Source organism: Electrophorus electricus, chromosome 10, assembly GCF_013358815.1.
Source record: "Electrophorus electricus isolate fEleEle1 chromosome 10, fEleEle1.pri, whole genome shotgun sequence".
NCBI lineage: Eukaryota > Metazoa > Chordata > Actinopteri > Gymnotiformes > Gymnotidae > Electrophorus > Electrophorus electricus.
The window spans coordinates 20,181,842-20,200,874 of NC_049544.1; the positions used below are offsets into that span (position 1 = coordinate 20,181,842).

Below are 19,033 nucleotides of genomic sequence, written 5' to 3' on the forward strand. Positions count from 1 at the left end.
ACCGTAAAAAAGAAAAGAAAAAGAAAGAAAACCGGGGCGGCGATAAATCTGAGCACGATTTGTGAGCCATTTGCAGAAGCTCAAGGGCTTTTCTCATGTGGATTTTATAAGGTAGGAACACAGAATAAAAAACTATGTTGGATTTCCTAAAGGGAGGAACAGAAAACCTGTTCTCTCTGTGCGTCCCTGTGGATGTCTCGTGGCTTTGCTGTGAATCTTGCAGCTTTTCATACAAAAAGTCGGCGGGCGAGCGAATCCCGCTTTTACCATGATCACCTGCGCCGGGCGCTTGTTACAAGACCATAGGGAACACGTCGTGCCAGGTCCCCTCCGAGACTGGTCAGGCCAAGGATTTCAGTGTGAGGTTGCTGAAACCTCCGGCGGCTTTGGCACCGCAAAGACTCTGCTGCCTTCAGATCGAGGAAACAGGTTTCAGTTCCACTTGCCACACGATGGTTTGAAACATGAATCGGCTATCCGGACGCATACGGACGTGGATGTCCCACCAGGCCTTTCGGAGGTATTATTTTAAATCATGTCGTACGGGGTCATGTGGTGGATTCCAGAACGGAAAGTAACGTCCGGTGTCACCGTGGCAGTTTGGACCGTTACTGGGTAATGACGCCAACAGATTTATGCCGATAACTCGCGATTTAAAAGAAGAATTCTTAGCACATCATCCCAGACCCCCCCAGTTAAAGGTCAGATGTGCACTAATGTTCATGAAGTCACAACTGCAATAGGAGTTATAACATGGGTCCACTCAGTGGAGCCAATTTTGCTAATTTTGCAAACAACAACTTGTTTGGGATCTGCACTCTAACTTCTCCTGCTTTAATGTTCCACATATATTTCATCTATGTATACTTGCATATATTTTATATGATATACTTCCATATGTCTGCCAATCTTTACAGGACACAAGCCAAACATTATAGCGAACTATTCAGAAAATATTGTAAAATATATCTGGAGCTTCCAAAATAACATATCACATACACTGATGTATAGTGCAAATAGACTTTGGATATTTAGACAAAATATACCTATATATTTTTCTTAGTTATGGCACCGTGTGCATGATAATTTAAAAAAACAAAAAACAGTTAGCTCAATTAGCTTTTGGAATTGATTTTAATGTCCCTTGCATAAAGTATCAAGTTTCAAGTTTGGTTTATTTGTCACGTACATAGTTATACACGGTATAACTCGCAGTGAAATGGTTTTGTGAGTGCTCTGTCCAAACTGAGGAAACAGGGATATATATATATATATATCCAAAAAATATATAACAATGTATATACAATATATGTATAATATGTATATATACACAATGTACAATGTATATATAGATGTATGTGTATGTACACAATGTACAAATCCAGTTTACAAATTTACAGAGCTACAGTCACATGGTGGTGGTGGTCCCCACAGTTTATCAGTTTCCCTGATTCAGGGCCCGAATGGCCTGTGGGAAGAAGCTCCTCTTCAGTCTCTCTGTAATGGTCTTCAGGGAGCGAAAGCTCTTCCCTGACCTTAACAGAGAGAAGAGCCTATTGTTGGGATGGGTGGAGTCCTTCGCAATCCTCCTGGCCTTGGTCTGGCACCGCTTGTAATAGATGGTCTGCAGGTCAGGAAGTTCCATATGAGTGATGCGCTCTGCTGAAAGCACCACCCTCTGGAGTGCTTGTCCTGCTTGGTGCTGTTCCCAAACCAGACTGTGATGTTCCCCGTGAGGATGCTCTCGATAGTGCAGGTGTAGAAGTTCAGCAGTACCTTGGAGGTCAGTCTGAAGTCTCTTAGGCGTCTGAGGTGGTAAAGACGCTGACGAGCCTTCTTTGCCAGGGAGTTGGTGTGGTGGGACCAGGACAGGTCCTGCGAGATGTGAACTCCAAGGTACCTGAAACTGTCTACTCTCTCCACCGTGGTTCCATTGATCCTCACAGGTTGGTAGTGCCGCTCCTGCTTCTTGCTGCAATCCACGATCAGCTCCTTTGCCTTATTGACGTTTAGGAGGAGATTATTTTCCTGGCACCAGTTTTCCAGGTGTTTAATCTCCTCCAGGTAGGCCCTCTTGTCGTTGTCCGAGATCAGACCCATGACAGCGGTGTCGTCAGCAAACTTGACAATGATGGTGGAGCTGGAAGTGGCTGTGCAGTCGTAGGTGTACAGTGAGTAGAGCAGGGGGCTTAGGACACAACCCTGAGGAGCTCCAGTGCTGAGGGTGAGGGTGGATGAGACACAGTTGCCCACCCGTACTGATTGTGGTCTGTCTGTTAGGAAGTTGGAGATCCAGTCGCACAGGGATGTATGCAGTCCTAGATCCTCCAACTTAGTAGTGAGTAGGGAGGGGATGATGGTGTTAACTGCTGAACTGTAGTCGACAAACAGCATTTTAGCATAATTTCCCCTCCCTTTGTCCAGGTGGGTCCGTGTGGTTTGGAGCAGATGTGCAATTGTGTCATCAGTGGAGCGGTTCTGGCAGTATGCAAACTGCAGTGGGTCCATGGAGGCCAGCAGTGAAGAGGTGATGAAGACTCTGACTAGCTTTTCAAAGCACTTCATCACGACTGATGTGAGGGCAACAGGGCGGAAGTCATCTATCATCTATCATCAAGTGCATGCAATAGCAAAATATATTCTGTCATGTTAAAATCATGCATGCTTATTGTAAAGGACTTCATACATTTATTTGGAGTTCACTGTTGTTGTTTTTTTTACTTAGGTTATGTCTCAGTCAAAATATACAATAGTATAAACAAAATATGGTATTTTAGCTTGACTTAATTCATAATTCATCCCTAGTAAGGTGATACTTATTCACATCTGGTCTGTCACAGTCCTGCCTTAAGAGTGCAGGTTTCATAACTGTAAAAGAAACAGCAAAACTAATCCCAGATCAGAAGCAAACTCCAAGTGGTACTGATGCCAACCTGAAAGCCTTACACGGTCACTTGTCAGTGCCAAACCAGGGCCGGTGCCAAACTGGAACGTTTTTGCCATTAGGCTAACTAGTCCCTATTGCGGGACAATTACTTTTAGCTACTGTCGTTCATTTTTAGCTACTTTAGTGTTGGACGGAGCATTCCTTTAATCACCACAAACATATGTGACACGTTCGAGAGAGGCAGTTAAGCTATAATGGACAGGTGGAAATTTACAGCCATGCTTAAGGTCTCACACACACACACACCAAGCGACCCTGGAGCAGTGCGGCGAGCACGGATAGGCCGGAGCAAGCACAGGTCACAGCCCCATGGAGCGTGTGGGAACACGCGGTGATCACCGGCTCTCTGCTGCTCAGCTGTGGCTGCTCAAACAGTCAGAAATCAACTGCATCGCCCGCAACGCCAGCCGTTGCTTAGCAGCGAGACGCTGCTGACACAAAGGCAAGCGCAGACAAGGGTCTCAGAGCGGGGTAAAGAGCGGCCTTAAACACAAGGCTGCAAACAAACACACCAGTCCATGCCACCAGAGGGACAGGGAAAAAGTGTGGTTTGATTACTGAGCTTAGTACTTGCATGCTTGTTACCAACAGTGAAGGACAGGAAAATCAATTTTATTACAATCCAGCAGGGGTTGCGCAATATACTGTTTGTCGATTGTTATCACGATATTGGGCTTTGCAGCGCTCATATCCCAGAAGGCTGCAATATGCAAATTAGCTCTCTAACAAATTACACAGACTTGTTATAATGTGAGCACCCTCACATCCTGGGTTTTTTTTGTTTTTTTTTTGCCCATGTCATCCAGCTCTGTTATAAACCAATTTTTTAAGCAGATCTTTTTTAAGAGATCTGCTGCCTCAGAAAACGAGAAACAAAGGCCACCTGCACTGAAGTGTTATTGACAAATAACAAGCCCATTTCACTAATCCAAGTGCGCGACGCAATGTCCACCAAAACCACTGAACCAGAAAACCTAACAGGCATCAGCAAATGCAAACTGACCGTGGCGAGAGACAGGACACGCCAGGGAAGAACGTTCATGTGTCACTGCGCGACTAGTAATGAGCAACTGTCCAAATTGCCCCCTAGGAAGTGCCCACATGCCTGTCTTACCTTTAAAACCTTGGACACACTGTGCTTCCAGAGCTGCTTCCTAAACCCACCGGACATCGCAGTTCCTCGCACAGGTAGCTCAGGAATGCAAGCACGTCACGGAGTCTGGCCAGACCCAGACCAGCCACAGCCAGAACGTCATGAGGAGCAGAGGCTGGCTCCCACCCAACTCCTAACCGCTACCTGCCCCCCAGGGCCTGTGGAAGTCACCTATAAGCCACTTAAAGCCCCGGGAACGAAGCCAGAAACAGCCCGAGGGAGTTTAGCTTCTAAACCATCAACGTCCATGTTAATCTGTACCTAGCTGACCACACACTGCAACCCAAACTGCAAGTACTTTCCTCTTGTTGTTCAAAGGCAGATGCCATCAACTCTGTCGAAAACCCACTTTTGGATGAGAGCCTGTGATCCGGCGGGATATTGCCATGGCGTGAAATGGTTCGCTGAGACGTGGCTTAGTCAGGTGGGTATAGGGGGAAGACATTATGCGCAGTGTTTTTGGTGAGTAGTGCAATTTGGCTGCACGTGCCGGCAAGAAGATGAAGTGTGTTTTTGTATGGGAACAGAACGGGCCTCGGTAGCAAACAGGAAAAAGGACGGCTGGCCTTGATCGGAGAATTTTCAGCCCAGAGATCTTTCTAGAGATATCCTATGCAAAAAAGACGAAAGAATACACCTGCTGCTTTGAGGGCAGCACTAGAAAGAACTGAAAGTAGAAGGTTTATTGCTCATCTAAGCCAAGTTTTAGACACGTATACAAGCTCGGTGAAGATGGAGAAATCCAAATGGTTTCTGTAGTATCGAGAAAAGGTGATGGAAACAGGTGTAGCATGTGTATGAGGAAAGGGGGAGAGATACTGTGCCCCAGTTTGCCTTCCTGATAAGACATCCAGTAAGGGGCGTGAATTTGAGATGCACGGGTTCAGCTTACCTTGTTCTGAATGTCTGACTCACTATGCAGCATGCCGCCTACTTCAGCGTTGCCAGGTCCTCCGATAATCCTCCTCTTAATTAATATTACAGCGTCCCAGGTCAAAACCCGGCGATGCGGTCACCACTGCCGATAAGCCCCCGGAATATTAAGCGAACCGTATGTGCCGTTCCGGTTTCCACGCTGGCTCAGCAGCCGAAAGGCCCAGATATTGGGTGACCCGCCTGCTGGCTTGGCAATTAACAGGAGGGCCCCGTGCCGCCGGAGCGGAGTGGGCCACCGTCGCCAAGGTTACAGCAGCCAGAGCGAGGCCTCCTGCTAAAGGAAGCGAGAGCCTTCGACCGTCCCACAAGACACAACGGCGCCTGTGCGAACTCTGGCGCACTGGCGAGACCTGCTGTACGCAGATCAAGAAGATCGGGTCCTTATCTGGGTGAAGTCCGCCGTTAGCATTAAAAAGGAGGGTTACAACAGCTCGGGGGCCACATGAATATAAATGCCGCGTATGCTAACGTTTTAAAAACTAGGTTGCTGGGTAATCACCCTGGGAAATGGAGTCCAAAACGGTATGAGCAGGTAAAGGAGTCAGCAAAAACTCGCCTGTTCCCTAAAGTTGCCGGAGTCTGGTCAAAAATGACATCATATTTTAAACCCCCAACCATATGGAGGCGTGAAAAACAAGCGCACAGAACTGGTTCCTAATTAATATCTGAAAGCGAGCCAACGGAAGCCTGCTGTTATGGAGTGGTAGCAGGCCTGGTCTCTTTAACTGCCTGGCACCAAGTCCTCCATGACGCAGGCAAAAAACGCTCCAGCGCAATTAGATCGCGAGGCTTTGTGTCTGTTCTTTTGGTTCGTCACATATTGGAAGCATATTGGTGAAATTGTGAAGGTAAGGCAAGGCAGAGCAAAGCAAGCTGATGTGAAGAGCACGTTTTACGCACGAGACAAAACGCGACGCTTTACAAAAAAAGAGTGCACAAGACCATTGATTTTCGTAGAATAGATGATTTTAATAAACATAGGCAAATTGAATTTAAAATAAATGAAAATGGAACTATAGGGCCATAGGTTGGCTTGCATCGTTGGGTTATCCAAGCATCTGGAATATCATGATTTATCAGCATGCTGTCATCTGGAAGATTTGAGATTTGAGTAGGATTCTTGCAGCGTGCAATCAAGACTTTTGAAATCTGTTACGGTGTTCTTTTGCATACCGTGACCTCCTGCCATGTCAGTATTGCGAAGGCCAGTACTGTAATAATGACGCTTCACTCAGGGCTACCAGAGAAGGGAAAGCTTTAAGTAGGGGGTTCTTTTTCTCAAGTGGTGGTTGGGGAGGGAGATGGTGCTAATTTAGACCCAACAAAGCCACGCTCCACTGGGATCACAGCGCTACGTGGGCGCTCATGGGGTGCACATCGACCCACGTCTCGTGCTGCACAGTTCGTTATGTGTGGAAGCCAAGCACCAAGCCTTGCATTTAAAAGCAGCAGGGCGTCAATATTTCAGAGAACCGCAGCTGGTATTTCTACCATGAGCTGCCTTTTAGTGGGGCCCGTGTAACTAGAGACTGTGATGAATAATGCAGTGGCTCCAAGAAGTGGCCCTCCAGGTGGAGAGCATACATACGGCTGCCCCACACGCAACACACATACACGCAACACACACACACAGACACATACACACACACACACACACACACACACACACACACTCATACACACGCACACGCACAAGGGAGCCTTCCTTCAGTTATCCAAATTTCCATTTTGCCTTCCATGCCAAATGCAAACATCTAAGCTTGAAATCTACAAGCATAAAGATTTATTATTTTTTTTAATATGCAAGCTGGCAAAGACTCCCAGTCATCACCTCAATGTTACGGAAGAAATCTAAACCCAGTTTAAGGCACCATTAACCACCAGAATTAAATCTCAGGTGTTGTCAGGGAGTGGGCTGATAAACACCAACCAGCATACACAGCACAGATGACTAACTATGCTATGCTACGCTCATCTGAATTAGAATCAAAATCAAAACGGGCTTCACTCGCCAAGAAAGATGTCACTCCCAGGGAATCTACCTTGGCGGTAGCTCACAGACAAAGTAAATCTACCCTGTGCTTTGCCCTGCTGTTCCATAGCAACCCAGGTAGCCGCTGGGCACCTGGAGTTGCTCCATAAACAACAAGTTTGTTCAACCCGGGCCTGTGCTCTGGAATACTTGGTTTTTTTTGTTTTAAAAAAAAATACTCCTTCCAGCCAGCAGATGGCGCTTCCTCTCAGGGAGCACATTACAATCTACCCGCGTTTGCCTCAGAGAGGAAATATTTGAAAATGCAGACACTACTCGGGCTGTGGTGGTGGAACAATGTTACAAAAGAACCCCCAAAATGACACTTTGAGTCCTCTTTGAGGGAAGGGAGGACATATTGCCCACGGAAGAACAATAAAACGCAATGTCATTTTCAAAACAGGTTTTGTGTAGGGAAAAGAAATAACAGCTCTGGCAATGAATAGAAAACATCACCATGACTCTATAACTTGAAGAATGTTATGAGCAATGTAGGTTGAAATGGGGTGCCCATCCCAGAGCTACCCCCAGTACAAGACCCCCCCCCCCCCCCCCCAATGTCTTATATAACCCCTAGTTATTCTTTGACCCCAGAAGGGCAGGAATAACTAGTTAAAGGGCTACATTAGCATAAATAAACATGATGCCCTGATGTGTGCGATCTAGTGGGAACCGATTAGCACTGTGCAACTCCACTGGTGTTCATTTACTTCTTGCTACATTTTTAGGGTAAAGTATTGATTCGGTGAGCGAAAGTACTCTCAAAGGCCAAGCTGGATACTGACTGTGCAATTCATTTGAGCGTATGAGTGTTCTTACACCTAACACTCACTGGCTCCCAGCACATTTGGACCAGCTGTTAACTATTAGACTGTACTGTGTAGATTCAAGTTTTTATTTGATATACGGCTACTGTTTAATAGTAATACTACTCCTAATAAAAATAATAATAAAACTTAATCTCTACCTAAGGTAAATGTGTTTAGGAAACTACAACAAGATTAAACTGTCTTGTATACAAGTGTCTACAAATGGAAAATCTTCAGTCATGAAGTTAATGATTAATGATTATAGTTAATGATTATAGGTTCAATCTTAAACCGCTGCTTATATTCGTCATACTACTAGTCCACCGTTGAACCCCCATCGATTAACACTGTTACTACTTAACCTGTTAAATAGTAAATACGCTGCTTAAAACTCATGCTAGATAGTGAAATAACATGCGACTGAGATAAAAGCGATAATAAACAGTTGATTAGTGATTTTCATTAGTGATGTAAATCCAATGACACATATGCTAAATAGTTAGAAGCACAATTAAACTCTGATGTTTTAGGCTTTGAGGAAAACATTTATACAATTATAGGGCTATGCTTCCATCTACTGGTTATTCGTTAGTATTGCTTTCAATGCTTTTTTTTTCTCCAATAAAGCTCGCCCGTAATTAAATAGAAAATAGTCAAATATACATGATAAAAGAGCAAGGTTTGTTGTGTTTTCATTTTATTTAGATTTTAATTGCATTTTTTAAAATTAAGTCTACGTTTAACAGCACAGTGTTTATACATTTGTGAACTGACGTGTGCGCATGTATTTATATCTTAATATTTTTGATCACACTGGCATAAAATTCAAACCGCTTAAACCTGGCGATTCGAATAAATGTTAGGTTTCTGTGTGAGTGTGTTTGTGAGATAGATGCAACCTATAAGGCTAAACAGGAAAGAACGTTTCACAACGTTAGAACTTTTCCAGAAAGTCATCGAGAAATTATAACTTTTCCACTCGAATTTTCACAGACCATTAGACACCGATTTCGACACACTTTGACACGTGTGAATCCCGGTAACGAGAGAAGCGACGTACCTGCGCCTCTCGGATGCTCTCGGCGGGAGCGGTGGGTTGGCTCATCCTTACCCGGAGATTGGACTTGTTTGATCGGAAACCGAACGCCACATTCTCACGTTCATGAATTTTTAGAGAGTTTGCAATATCAGATGTTCGATACATCTTCCCGTGAACAGGCCGCTGACGCCGTCTACTGCCATCCAAGCGCACCGTGCCACCGCACTCATATCTCTCTGTAGCCCATGCTCGGTTTCTGTCTTACAGTCCAAACTGTTGTGGGCGGTTGCCGTGGAGACGCGGGGTCTTGGGGCACAGTAAGCCGCCACAGTCCATTCCTGTGAACAGGCTGGCGCCATTTGAAAAAGCTTAAGCGAACTCCTCTTTATCAACAGAACTAAGCGATATGACCTTAAAAAGACTGAGTCCAGTATACTTGATACCAACGTTTAGGATTGCGCTAAATTAGGGTCCGTGACTTGACGTGTAATTCTCAACAACAGCCAGCAGGGGGCGCTATTAGACAGCCTACCCGTCCGTCTGTATTCGCACACACTATTCCATGTCTTATTAGGACGCTGCAATGTTTGCAACAGCCTGGTAAATCATCCATAGCCTAGACGTGAACAAATGGTACAAGAGCGGTGTCGTCAAAAATAACCAAAAAAAGGTAATAAATAAGAGAGAAAAGAAAAACAAAAACAATCAACAAAAAAAGCAGGCCAGCAACAGAATTTTTAAACGATATGCTATCAAAAAGAACCTTGTGGACAAGAAAGCAAAATATTATTCTATATTAACATTATTCTTTGTTTACGAATTGTGTATTTTATGTTGTGTTTTCGGTGGGGAACGCAAGCCCGTGGTTCGTTATTTTCTGGATCCTACCCATATTCTTTTTTTTTTATTACCAAGCCTTTTTTTGGTTCTGTGCGCGGTTTTTAATCGAGCTTTTCTGTTTATTTTATGATCGCTTTCCGGGCTATAAGACTTACCTCGGGGGGTGTGGGGGGAGCGGAGTTTTTGGGGCGTGTGATAGGGGATTCCAGGAGACCCCCATTCAAACCCTCCCCTTCCCCCTAGCGTCGCCATCGTCTCCAGCTGCACTCAGGAGCGCCGCCGACTGGTACGACTACTCGCCCAGTAAGCCAAGATGGAGTCGCGCTTCTCACCGAGCAAAGGGACGTATCCATGCACACTACGCTTCCTTCTTCAATGAAACGGATTTTCCCCACCAGTCCTTCAGCATCGGGCAACTGAATACGGTCGGGCCGTCGGGGGGGGGGGATTTTTTCTTTTTTTTCTTTTTCGGATAGTCGCAAATATATGAAGCCATGAGCTCGGGGGGAGGCGAAGACACGACTAAGGACGGGGCCGACATAGCGGCGTTTTTCAAATCCGGTGAGTCGGGACGCGTCGCCGTCGGTTTGGGGCGATGAACCACCACCGCCGACGCTGTTTGCGAATAGCGGGCGGACGCGCAAACAAAGCTCGTCCTTTAGCTGTGAGTCTGCAGATGTGATGTCGTGCTCGGGCGCCGCTGAGGCAGGGGAATATAGCGGTTGGCATGCGTGCTTTAGATTCTAAGATATAGGTCGTCCATCCTGCAGTACGGACTCGTAATCCTGTGGAAAGCTGCATGAAAGAAAATATATAGGCCGGTGCGTCAGTAGGTAATGGTAGGTGTGAAATCGGCCAGGTTGCTTCTATTGTAACCTACAGATGAATGTTCAGCATTTAGGAATGCATTTGCTGTATTCTGCCCCATCGTCGTTTGAATCAGCAGCTCAAAGCAGCTCGTTTTTGTACGTGTTTGTGCGGGGCACTACGTATTATACCTAACTGTTTTTAAGTATGACGTAGGCTTTATCTGCTCTCTCACGGTAGCATGACATCATCTTTATAAACATCGTGCAGCGACTAAAATAGGTGCCTTTGGGTTTCGGCCATGCTGTGTGCGGAAGACGGTGCAAAACGCGCAAGGCGAAAAACACACAACGAATCCGCGCATGGCAATCGTGCATAAAGCTGTCTTATTATTTAGTCCACGAGCTATAGGTCGGTGTTTCCCCCGGCTCTGCTCCTGCACGCGCAGCCCCCACCCCCCAGCGCACCCATTTCATGCTCGTGAAGGACTCGCTCATGTGCTGATGAGCAGAACCAGGTGTGACGAGAACAGGGGAGACCAGAGACAAGCGTCAGCATTGCGTGGCTACTCTGGAAACACATCTGGAAGACCCCACTGATAATGTCGCCCACGTTCGTTCTGCCCCAGTTTCAGAATTGTGGGTGAATGGTCACGTGATTCAAACCTACTGCATGCACTGAGTGCTGAGTGCTGAGGTTCCTATAGCACTGCTGGTGGCTGTTCTACAGTTAGCGGTGTCTTTGCTGTGTGTTTCAGCTGTCCCCAGAATGTCAGGAGGGCACCCTGTGCTACACGGAGTCAGTCTGTGTGTGTGTGTGTGTCTGTGTGTATATATGTGCATGTGTGTCTAGGGTCAGTGGTAGCTCAGTGGTTAAGGTACTCACTTGTAATCAGGAGGTTGCCAGTTTGTGCCCCAACACTGCCAAGTTGCCACTGTTGGGCCCCTGAGCTAGGCCCTCTACTGCTCAAATTGTACTCACTCATAATTGTAAATTGCTTTAGATAAAAGTGTCAGCTAAAGGTGTATGTTTGTCTCGGTGCTTGTGGATGACTTTGTATATGTAGTGAAAACAAGTATTATTGCAAGTCTTATTACCTTTTATTACAAATCAAACATCAGTCCTAAACAGTTTTACACTGTGAACTGTGAAATGTGAACTTGAACTGTGAAATGTGAACTTTATAATCCAGAATTGGATTTACGCATTGCTTTCTTTGTGGATCAGGATCCTTACTGATTTTTTTTGGTTTTGTTTAAATACAGAAAACAACATCCCATTGTAATAAGCTGCTCGTGGAGTCCAACACAGTCCTGAAGTTTTTTTTTTTAGTGATATTCAGATTTTTAAATATATATTACTCGGTGATATTTAATTGAACGTAACATATCAGAATTATCAAAGGGACAATTTCCAATTATGTATGCATATGTATACATGCCTAATGACACAGGAACAATCAACAAATATGTCCGAAGACCAGTGAAAATCCTGACAGAAGCTTTTATTTCAGTGAAGTTTCTTCCTCTCTGCTATGAGAGATCTGCCATCTTTTTTTCCCCTCACTTGAGCTTCTGTTTATCATGACTGCAGGTTAAATCCTGCCGTAATCCAAAAACGGTGTCGGTAAAGCCGAAAGTGAGTGAACTGGAAGGTAAGCATCTCGATGAAGGTGGATCTTAGAGCGCTTGCTTACCTCTGGGATCCTGCCCTAAGACCAGATGGATCAATACAGCATTGTGCATTTCATGCGTTTCTAAATGTACTGTTGCATGTTTTGGCTCTCATTAAAATCACGTTACAAAGCCAATGAGAATTGAATCCTTAAATAAAAGCAGGATTGATTTATAAATCTGTGGCGATGGTCATTCAGTGTGATGTGGCCCCATTTTGTGAATATATTTGTACAGTTTTTAGATTTTTTTGTGTGATCAGTCCAAAGATGTGCTGTTATTAAGATTGAACGGGTCGGCGGGTCTTGGACACTCTGGCGCTGACATGCAGGCCCTCGTCCTCCGTGCGGCAGGCTCCAAATGCTTTTGTAGCTTCCTGGACGCACCTTCTCGTCACCCCAACCCCCCACCTCCAACCACTGAGTCATGGGCGGGACCTCTGCGGGTCGGTCAGCCCACCTAAAGCCCTTTTGTTCGGTTTCCAGCACTTGCTTGTTGTTCCCCACCCCGTTGCCAGAACCGGCTTTGCAGCGATGCACATGGACAAGGATGGTAGAGACACAGCTGCATACAAATGAGTTGTTTTTCATCTGTTCTGGTTGTTGAGATTGTCTCTCAGTGCCGGTGGGGGGGGGGGGGGGTGGTACTGTGTTAGTTTTTAAGAGACCAGAATATAGAACGATGACCTAATAACAGGCACTGCTATTGCCATTAGTAGCACAGAGGCTGAGCACATGTGTCAAACTCCCATCCTGTAGATCCAACGTTGCACAGTTAAGTGTTTTCTCTTCCACTCGCCGGCTGATTTCTGAGGGCAGTCGGTCAGGTGCTGTGGAACAACAGGCACTACCGTGCGGTCATTTGTGTGGCCATCCAGGACCTGGGGCGAATGCTACCCACGTAGCCTGTCTGTTGGTTGAGCAGCAGCTAGTGGCTCTGCTCTCGGAGATGAGGAAAATGGTTTGTTCTGCATATCGGGGTGAAAGCAGGCCACCAGCTACATGTGCCTCTCTGGTCTTTGGAGGCTCAGTGATCCACTTCATCCCTCTCACAGACTAGGATGATTTGGGAGGGAGACTCCTTCTGGCTTTCACAACATCGGAAGATGTTGCATTGCTTGGCCCTTGGTCGGTGTGCCTAATAACGACTCTTGAATGATTTATGATTTATGTTTCGGTTGATTGGTGTGGGGAGCAAAGACCGTGAAGGTGAAAGGTGACAGGGAAGATACCGTGGATGACCCCTCAATTCCATCCACTAAAACTTCTGAGGTAACACGTGGATGTCCGACTGTGAAATGAACACCAACAGGGTCCTGACACAGCCAATGATTGTCCCTGATGGACAGTAGCCCAGTAGCCATTGGAGAGGTTTTTTAATCAGGCCTGGTTTAGCTGCATGGTTCTGTAAAAAAGAAATTTTAAACACCCAGATGATCAGACCAGGGGATGGGGGCTTTGCTTTCATTTTTTAGAGGGTGACGTTACCTGGGCACTCAGGTCCAGCGTTGTGCAACCAGCCATCCCATTTGCAGGAGAAAGTGGCTCTCAAACGTGTTTCCCCGGCGCAGATCGGCGCGGCGATGAGGTGGGATTATCTGCCATTTTCCATCACGCCCGGTACATGCAGCCACTTAATTCTACAGAGAAGTCACACTGACACTGCTGGGATTGTGCCTTGTGATGTGGTAACTATGGCTTTCTGTGCTGGTGGCTAATTTAGAGTGGCGGGTCCCCATGTGTAGCACACATGGGCGATAATTGAGCCTCTTACGATGCTCCTCCAACGGCTAGATGGCTGGGCAGCCCGACACTGAGAGGCATCTGCAGCTTCCCTGTGGTTTCCGAGCAGAGTTCAGAACCCGACTTGACGGTTCTTATCTGGGGTACGGCTTGTCCCGAGAATATCTGCACCCATGTGGTATCACCGTCGCCCCCTCAGTTCTTCTGCCTGCCAAGTTTACCGCGGTAGGTCACAGCTGCAGTAGACACCCATTAAATTCCTCTGAAGCAGACAGTCACTAGATTCCTCTGAAGTAGACACAAACTAGATTCCTCTGAAGTAGACACCCACTAGATTCCTCTGAAGTAGACACCCACTAGATTCCTCTCAATGACACCCACTAGATTCTTTGAAGCAGACACCCAATAGATTCCTCTGAAGTGACACCCAATAGATTTCTCTGAAGTGACTCCCACTAGATTCCTATTCCTCCAGATTCCTCCACAGTTCACTGGATTCCTCCATAGCAACAGAAACTTCGAGGCCATCACTACGTCCTCCCTAAACTTACAGGGATGGCTGAGTGTAGACGGCCTGCATTCGAGGTCAAGGGTTTGGATGAACGTGTCCTGGTCTTGGGGAAAGAGCTGATATTATTATGCCTAAGGCTGTAGAACCATGAGAAGCCATTTGTTACTGCTTCTATCATATTGACTGTAAGGCTCCATTTGAGATGTAGTGTCTGGCTATGTCAGAGCAACTTATGACTTTCTCATTGGTGCAGTCGTTTTGTCATTTGCCTTTGGCAGACTGATTGAGCTTTGCTCATTTCCTGCAATCTGCTGTGGTGTTTTTGACTCCAAGGAGTTTTCGTAGTGGAAGTCCTTTGCTGTTTTTATTACGCCTGATTAGAGGTTAGCTCAAAGAGTCGAGACAATTTGTGGTTTGGAGGCTTCCTTACTTCGCCCCATTTCAGCAGTCCACAAGATCTATACAAGCAGAATAAAACATTTTATCACAGATAATCAGTACTGAGTTCATATTTTCCCCCTAAAGAGGCAGTCACGGATGCAGTTAAATAAAATGTGGTTACAGGCACGTTCAGTGTCATTTTGGTTTATTCTTCGATTTTTTTTGTGTTTGTATTAATTACTTTTATTTTTGATGGACTAAGTACTGACTCAAAGCTTCTACTTGTCAGACTCTCCTAGTAAGACGTTGTTTTACATATTATTGTTGAGCAACACTTGCGAACCTCAAGCTCTGTTTCAGTTTCAGTTTATTTTCAGGAATATAAGGCCAGCCGCCATAACCCTAACCCTAACTCCATTCCATAATGGATATGATATGCTAATTTCATTGTATTTCTAGAAATACAAATATATGTGACAACAGTGGAAACATTATGTGTTAGCGAAAGATAATTTCGGTATTTATTATGTAAATCATGATACAAAGAATGGTGACATAAAAAAAGGTTTCTTGTCTTCTGTCACACAGGTGTTCAGAATTAATTCGCAATATGTACAGATTTTATCTTCTAGTGGTGCACTTCTCCAGGTTCTCCAGTTTCCACAGCTGAATGGTGCCCTGAACATATCAGAACACAAGTAATGGTTATTAACTGCATGCTGTGTATAGAATTAATTGAATGCGTCAGAATTATATCAGACTGTATAAGAGAGTATATATTCAGTTTGTTATTTTTTGAGATTGAAGTGTACCACACATCCAAAAAAACAACAAAAAAGCAAAAGCATAATAGTTCTTATGTACCCTACACTTTGTTCCTCCTATACCTTAGGGAAACCATAAAAATACTGAAGGCTTCTGACAGAAGAGACCCACGCACGGTTTCTTCTAGCTATATCTAACTTAAAAAGGATATTAGAACATTTTCTTGCACAAATGTTATCAGACACTGACATTAATTTTATCTAGTACATATTGGCCGTATTATAACCAGACAACGCAAAACTGCTCGAGTCAATCAGAACGACCTCATTACACATACCTGTGCGGATACTCTGTAGTTTTTAAATGTTAAAGAAACCTGGTAGTTCCCAAAGCCCCACATCTCGAGATCTATTGTATTCCAATGATCCTTTTACTCAGAGCAGTTGAAGGTTCGTGGAATAATTGCTTCTCTGTTGTCGTAAACAATGCCAGAGGGCGAGATTGCTGTTGTCAGAGAGGGCCACGTTTCTCACCTGCCTGTCTCTGCGAGTGCAGTGTCTGTTATGGCAGGAGCAGGTCCATGATGAAATACACTACCTTCTTTCCAGCTTAGTGAGTCTGCTAGCTAGCGTTCTGTAGCCTGGCAATATTGTCAAGTTTAGCTTCTGGAAGAAGAAGACTGCGATGAAGGCAAGCTGGCAGCTGCCTTTGGAGAAGTAGCACTAGGTTGTCTGAAGCTGATTTACAATACAGTGGGGGCAGGTGAAGTGTGTGTGTGTGTGTGTGTGTCTGTGTGTGGGGGGGAGGGGCGGTTAATGGCGTTTGTTGGTGTACAGGAGGAAGGACAGGGTGGAGTTCTTGGTTTTCTGAACCCTTGCGTTTTCCTTCAGATTTACATGTCACACTCAGACTTCCCTAGCCTGCATTTCACATAGACCTAATTGCCGGTTGGCCTCAGTGGAATCTGCACGCAGAATAGCATTATGGGTCATGATGCGGCTAAGCGATGTCATCGCATTTGGAAATGGAGCAAGAGCAATTGGCTATTTCCCACGTTTGGTTCTCTCTCTCTCTCTCTCTCTCTCTCTCTCTCTCTCTCTCTCTCTCTCTCTCTCTCCGTTGCTCCCCCCCTCTTACTCCTTTCCCTCCCATCTTTTAAAGACCATTCCATGCAGTGAAGCTTGTGGGAGGTGTGTTTTTATCATGAAGTTGCATCTCAACGGCAGCCAAAGCCAAAGGTGATGTCCCGAGAGAAAGATCTCTGTGCTTTGATTCTTAAGTAGACACACTCAGGCAAAGCTGGTGGCCATGTAACAGATACTAAACACTAGCAAACGCTAAACACTAGCAGACGCTAAACACTAGCATTTTCAGTTCCGAAGCAATCCTGTCCTCATTATGCGAGCATTTATCGTCTCTTTCACTCTCAACAGAACAGCCCATTGCTATCACAATACAGTAAGTGGGCCAAAATATACGATGGTTATTTAGTTGGTACATGTGTGTTATTGATAAGGGGTAGGTCAGTGCATGTGCACACATCAGTATAAATCTGCACCTGCAGATACAGTTCTATTTGGATGGAAATTGGCTGAAATAAATAATTCATTCCGGGAACCTGGATGAGAAAGCCTCATCTGAACGAGGCCTGACTCGGTGCTCATAAGCGCTGGTCTCAGATCAGGGAAGATACCTGTCTGAAGGAAAGGTCGGGCTGTCCGACTCGGGTGGCTGCTCTGGGGTCAGTTGTGGAAGGGGAGCGACTCGCCTTATCAGTCATTGCCCATCTGTGGCTTGTTATAAGGGAGGGTTTAGACTGGTTTGCCTCTTAAAACCAGTAAGAGGCAAAGCCTCCGGACAAGCTAGAAATGTTTCTACGCTGCTATGCCAAGTGAACGGCAAACACACATTCCAACGTATGTATTGTATACACACACTAGTTTGCAATAGTGTAGCCATGAACCTGTGAATAGCGTGATACCACACTTGCATCCAGAGTGAGAGAAATGGGCATTCACTGTGTGTCTCTACCAGCGCACATGCTAATGTGTTGGTATGGTGGTCCCCTTTGCTGTAACAAAGGAAGTCGTATTTCAAATAAAATGGCTTAGGAGCAGTTTCATATACGGGGGTGGGGTGGGGTGGAGGTTTAATGAACGGAAGCACAGGCTCTGGTTCTAAAAGGGAAAAAACAGCACTTGAAGTGCAGGGGATTTGTATGCAGCTGGAAGACGTATGTTGGTATCCATGGAACAGCTGTAAAGCAGGCGCGCACACGCGCACACACACACACACACACACACACACACATTTCCTCATTTTCTTTCAGACTCAAATTTATTTCTATAGGTTTCTTTTTACAAGTCGTCACAAAGCAGCTGTAGAAATGTGGGTCCAGATCCCTGATGAACAAATATTAATTTACTTTGAATATTCCCTTCTGTGCTGCGAGAGTGTACCCTACGGACCTAGAGACATTGTTGAGTCTAACTTGAGTCTAACTTGTGTATCAACGCCTCTTTTTCCTCCTTTAATGGAGTTTGTGTGTGCGTTTGCGTTCTCGTCTTTTTCAGCCCTATGCAAAGCGTGCTAAATCAAGACTTAACAAACTGCAGGGGTGAGCCCTGACCCTGACCATATATTTTCGGCTGAGGCGGGCAGAAGTGTCTAAACTTAACCCATCTTTGCCCCCTCCGTGACCACAAAGATGCTTTGAACTGTCAGTTCTTGTCTGAGCAGGAGGGCGATTTTTTGAACATGTGACGGTCCCGTGTTAGGTCACGTGTCTCATTTAGTTAAATGTTGTCGCCTGTTCAGAGTTCCACATCAAGGCATTTTAAGGCACACGGCTTCGTGTCAAGGAGTCTGGGCCTGTTTTATATTCATCTATCTCTGATTCTCTCTCTCTCTCTCTCTCTCTCTTTCTTGTTACAGATTGCTCTCTTCCCAAGTGTGAGGCTAAGCATGATTTAGCCGGACACACTGGTAAGTAACCGAACCGTGCTCTCCACCACCCCACCCCCGTTTGCGTTTTAGTGGTCTTTAAAGGCCTTCACTGCCTTTGACAGGGCTAAAACCAATCGGTCTGAGCCAAACCTTGCGAACGATCATGAGGTTCTGGTCCGGTCCAGGCCTGGCTGCGGAAGATGCTCTTGGAGATGAATGTTTTCATGTAGCGCTAGCACGGCTGCGCACACCGCAGTAAACAAGGCCTCACAGACATTACTAATACGTGGTTCAAGAATGTCTTCATTTATAATTTTGTGTTTTTTGCGTGCTTTTCCTGTCCTTTTGGATGTCTTGGGCTGGAGTTGTATAATTTTCCACACCTCGCTGATTCAAAGATACGTGCCTTTTATCTCTGTAATGTAAGAAGTGCATGGAAAATTTCAGTTTGC

General features: G+C 45.4%; 2 protein-coding genes across 4 annotated transcripts in view; one reads left to right on the forward strand and one right to left on the reverse strand.

Moving 5' to 3' along the window:
• dnah5 (dynein, axonemal, heavy chain 5) overlaps positions 1–9,081 on the reverse strand; it is an 83,572-nt gene extending 74,491 nt beyond the window's left edge. Inside the window, 1 exon segment of the mRNA XM_035530755.1 lies at positions 8,938–9,081. Coding sequence (XP_035386648.1) covers positions 8,938–9,081 — 144 coding nt within the window.
• Positions 9,082–10,006: 925 nt separating this feature from the next.
• triob (trio Rho guanine nucleotide exchange factor b) overlaps positions 10,007–19,033 on the forward strand; it is an 83,429-nt gene continuing 74,402 nt past the window's right edge. For all 3 annotated transcript variants that reach the window (XM_035530611.1, XM_035530616.1, XM_035530615.1), the window contains exons 1-2: positions 10,007–10,317; positions 18,570–18,620. In XM_035530611.1, the coding sequence (XP_035386504.1) occupies positions 10,251–10,317; positions 18,570–18,620 (118 nt within the window). In that variant the 5' untranslated portion in view covers positions 10,007–10,250. The remainder of the gene's footprint in view (positions 10,318–18,569; positions 18,621–19,033) is intronic.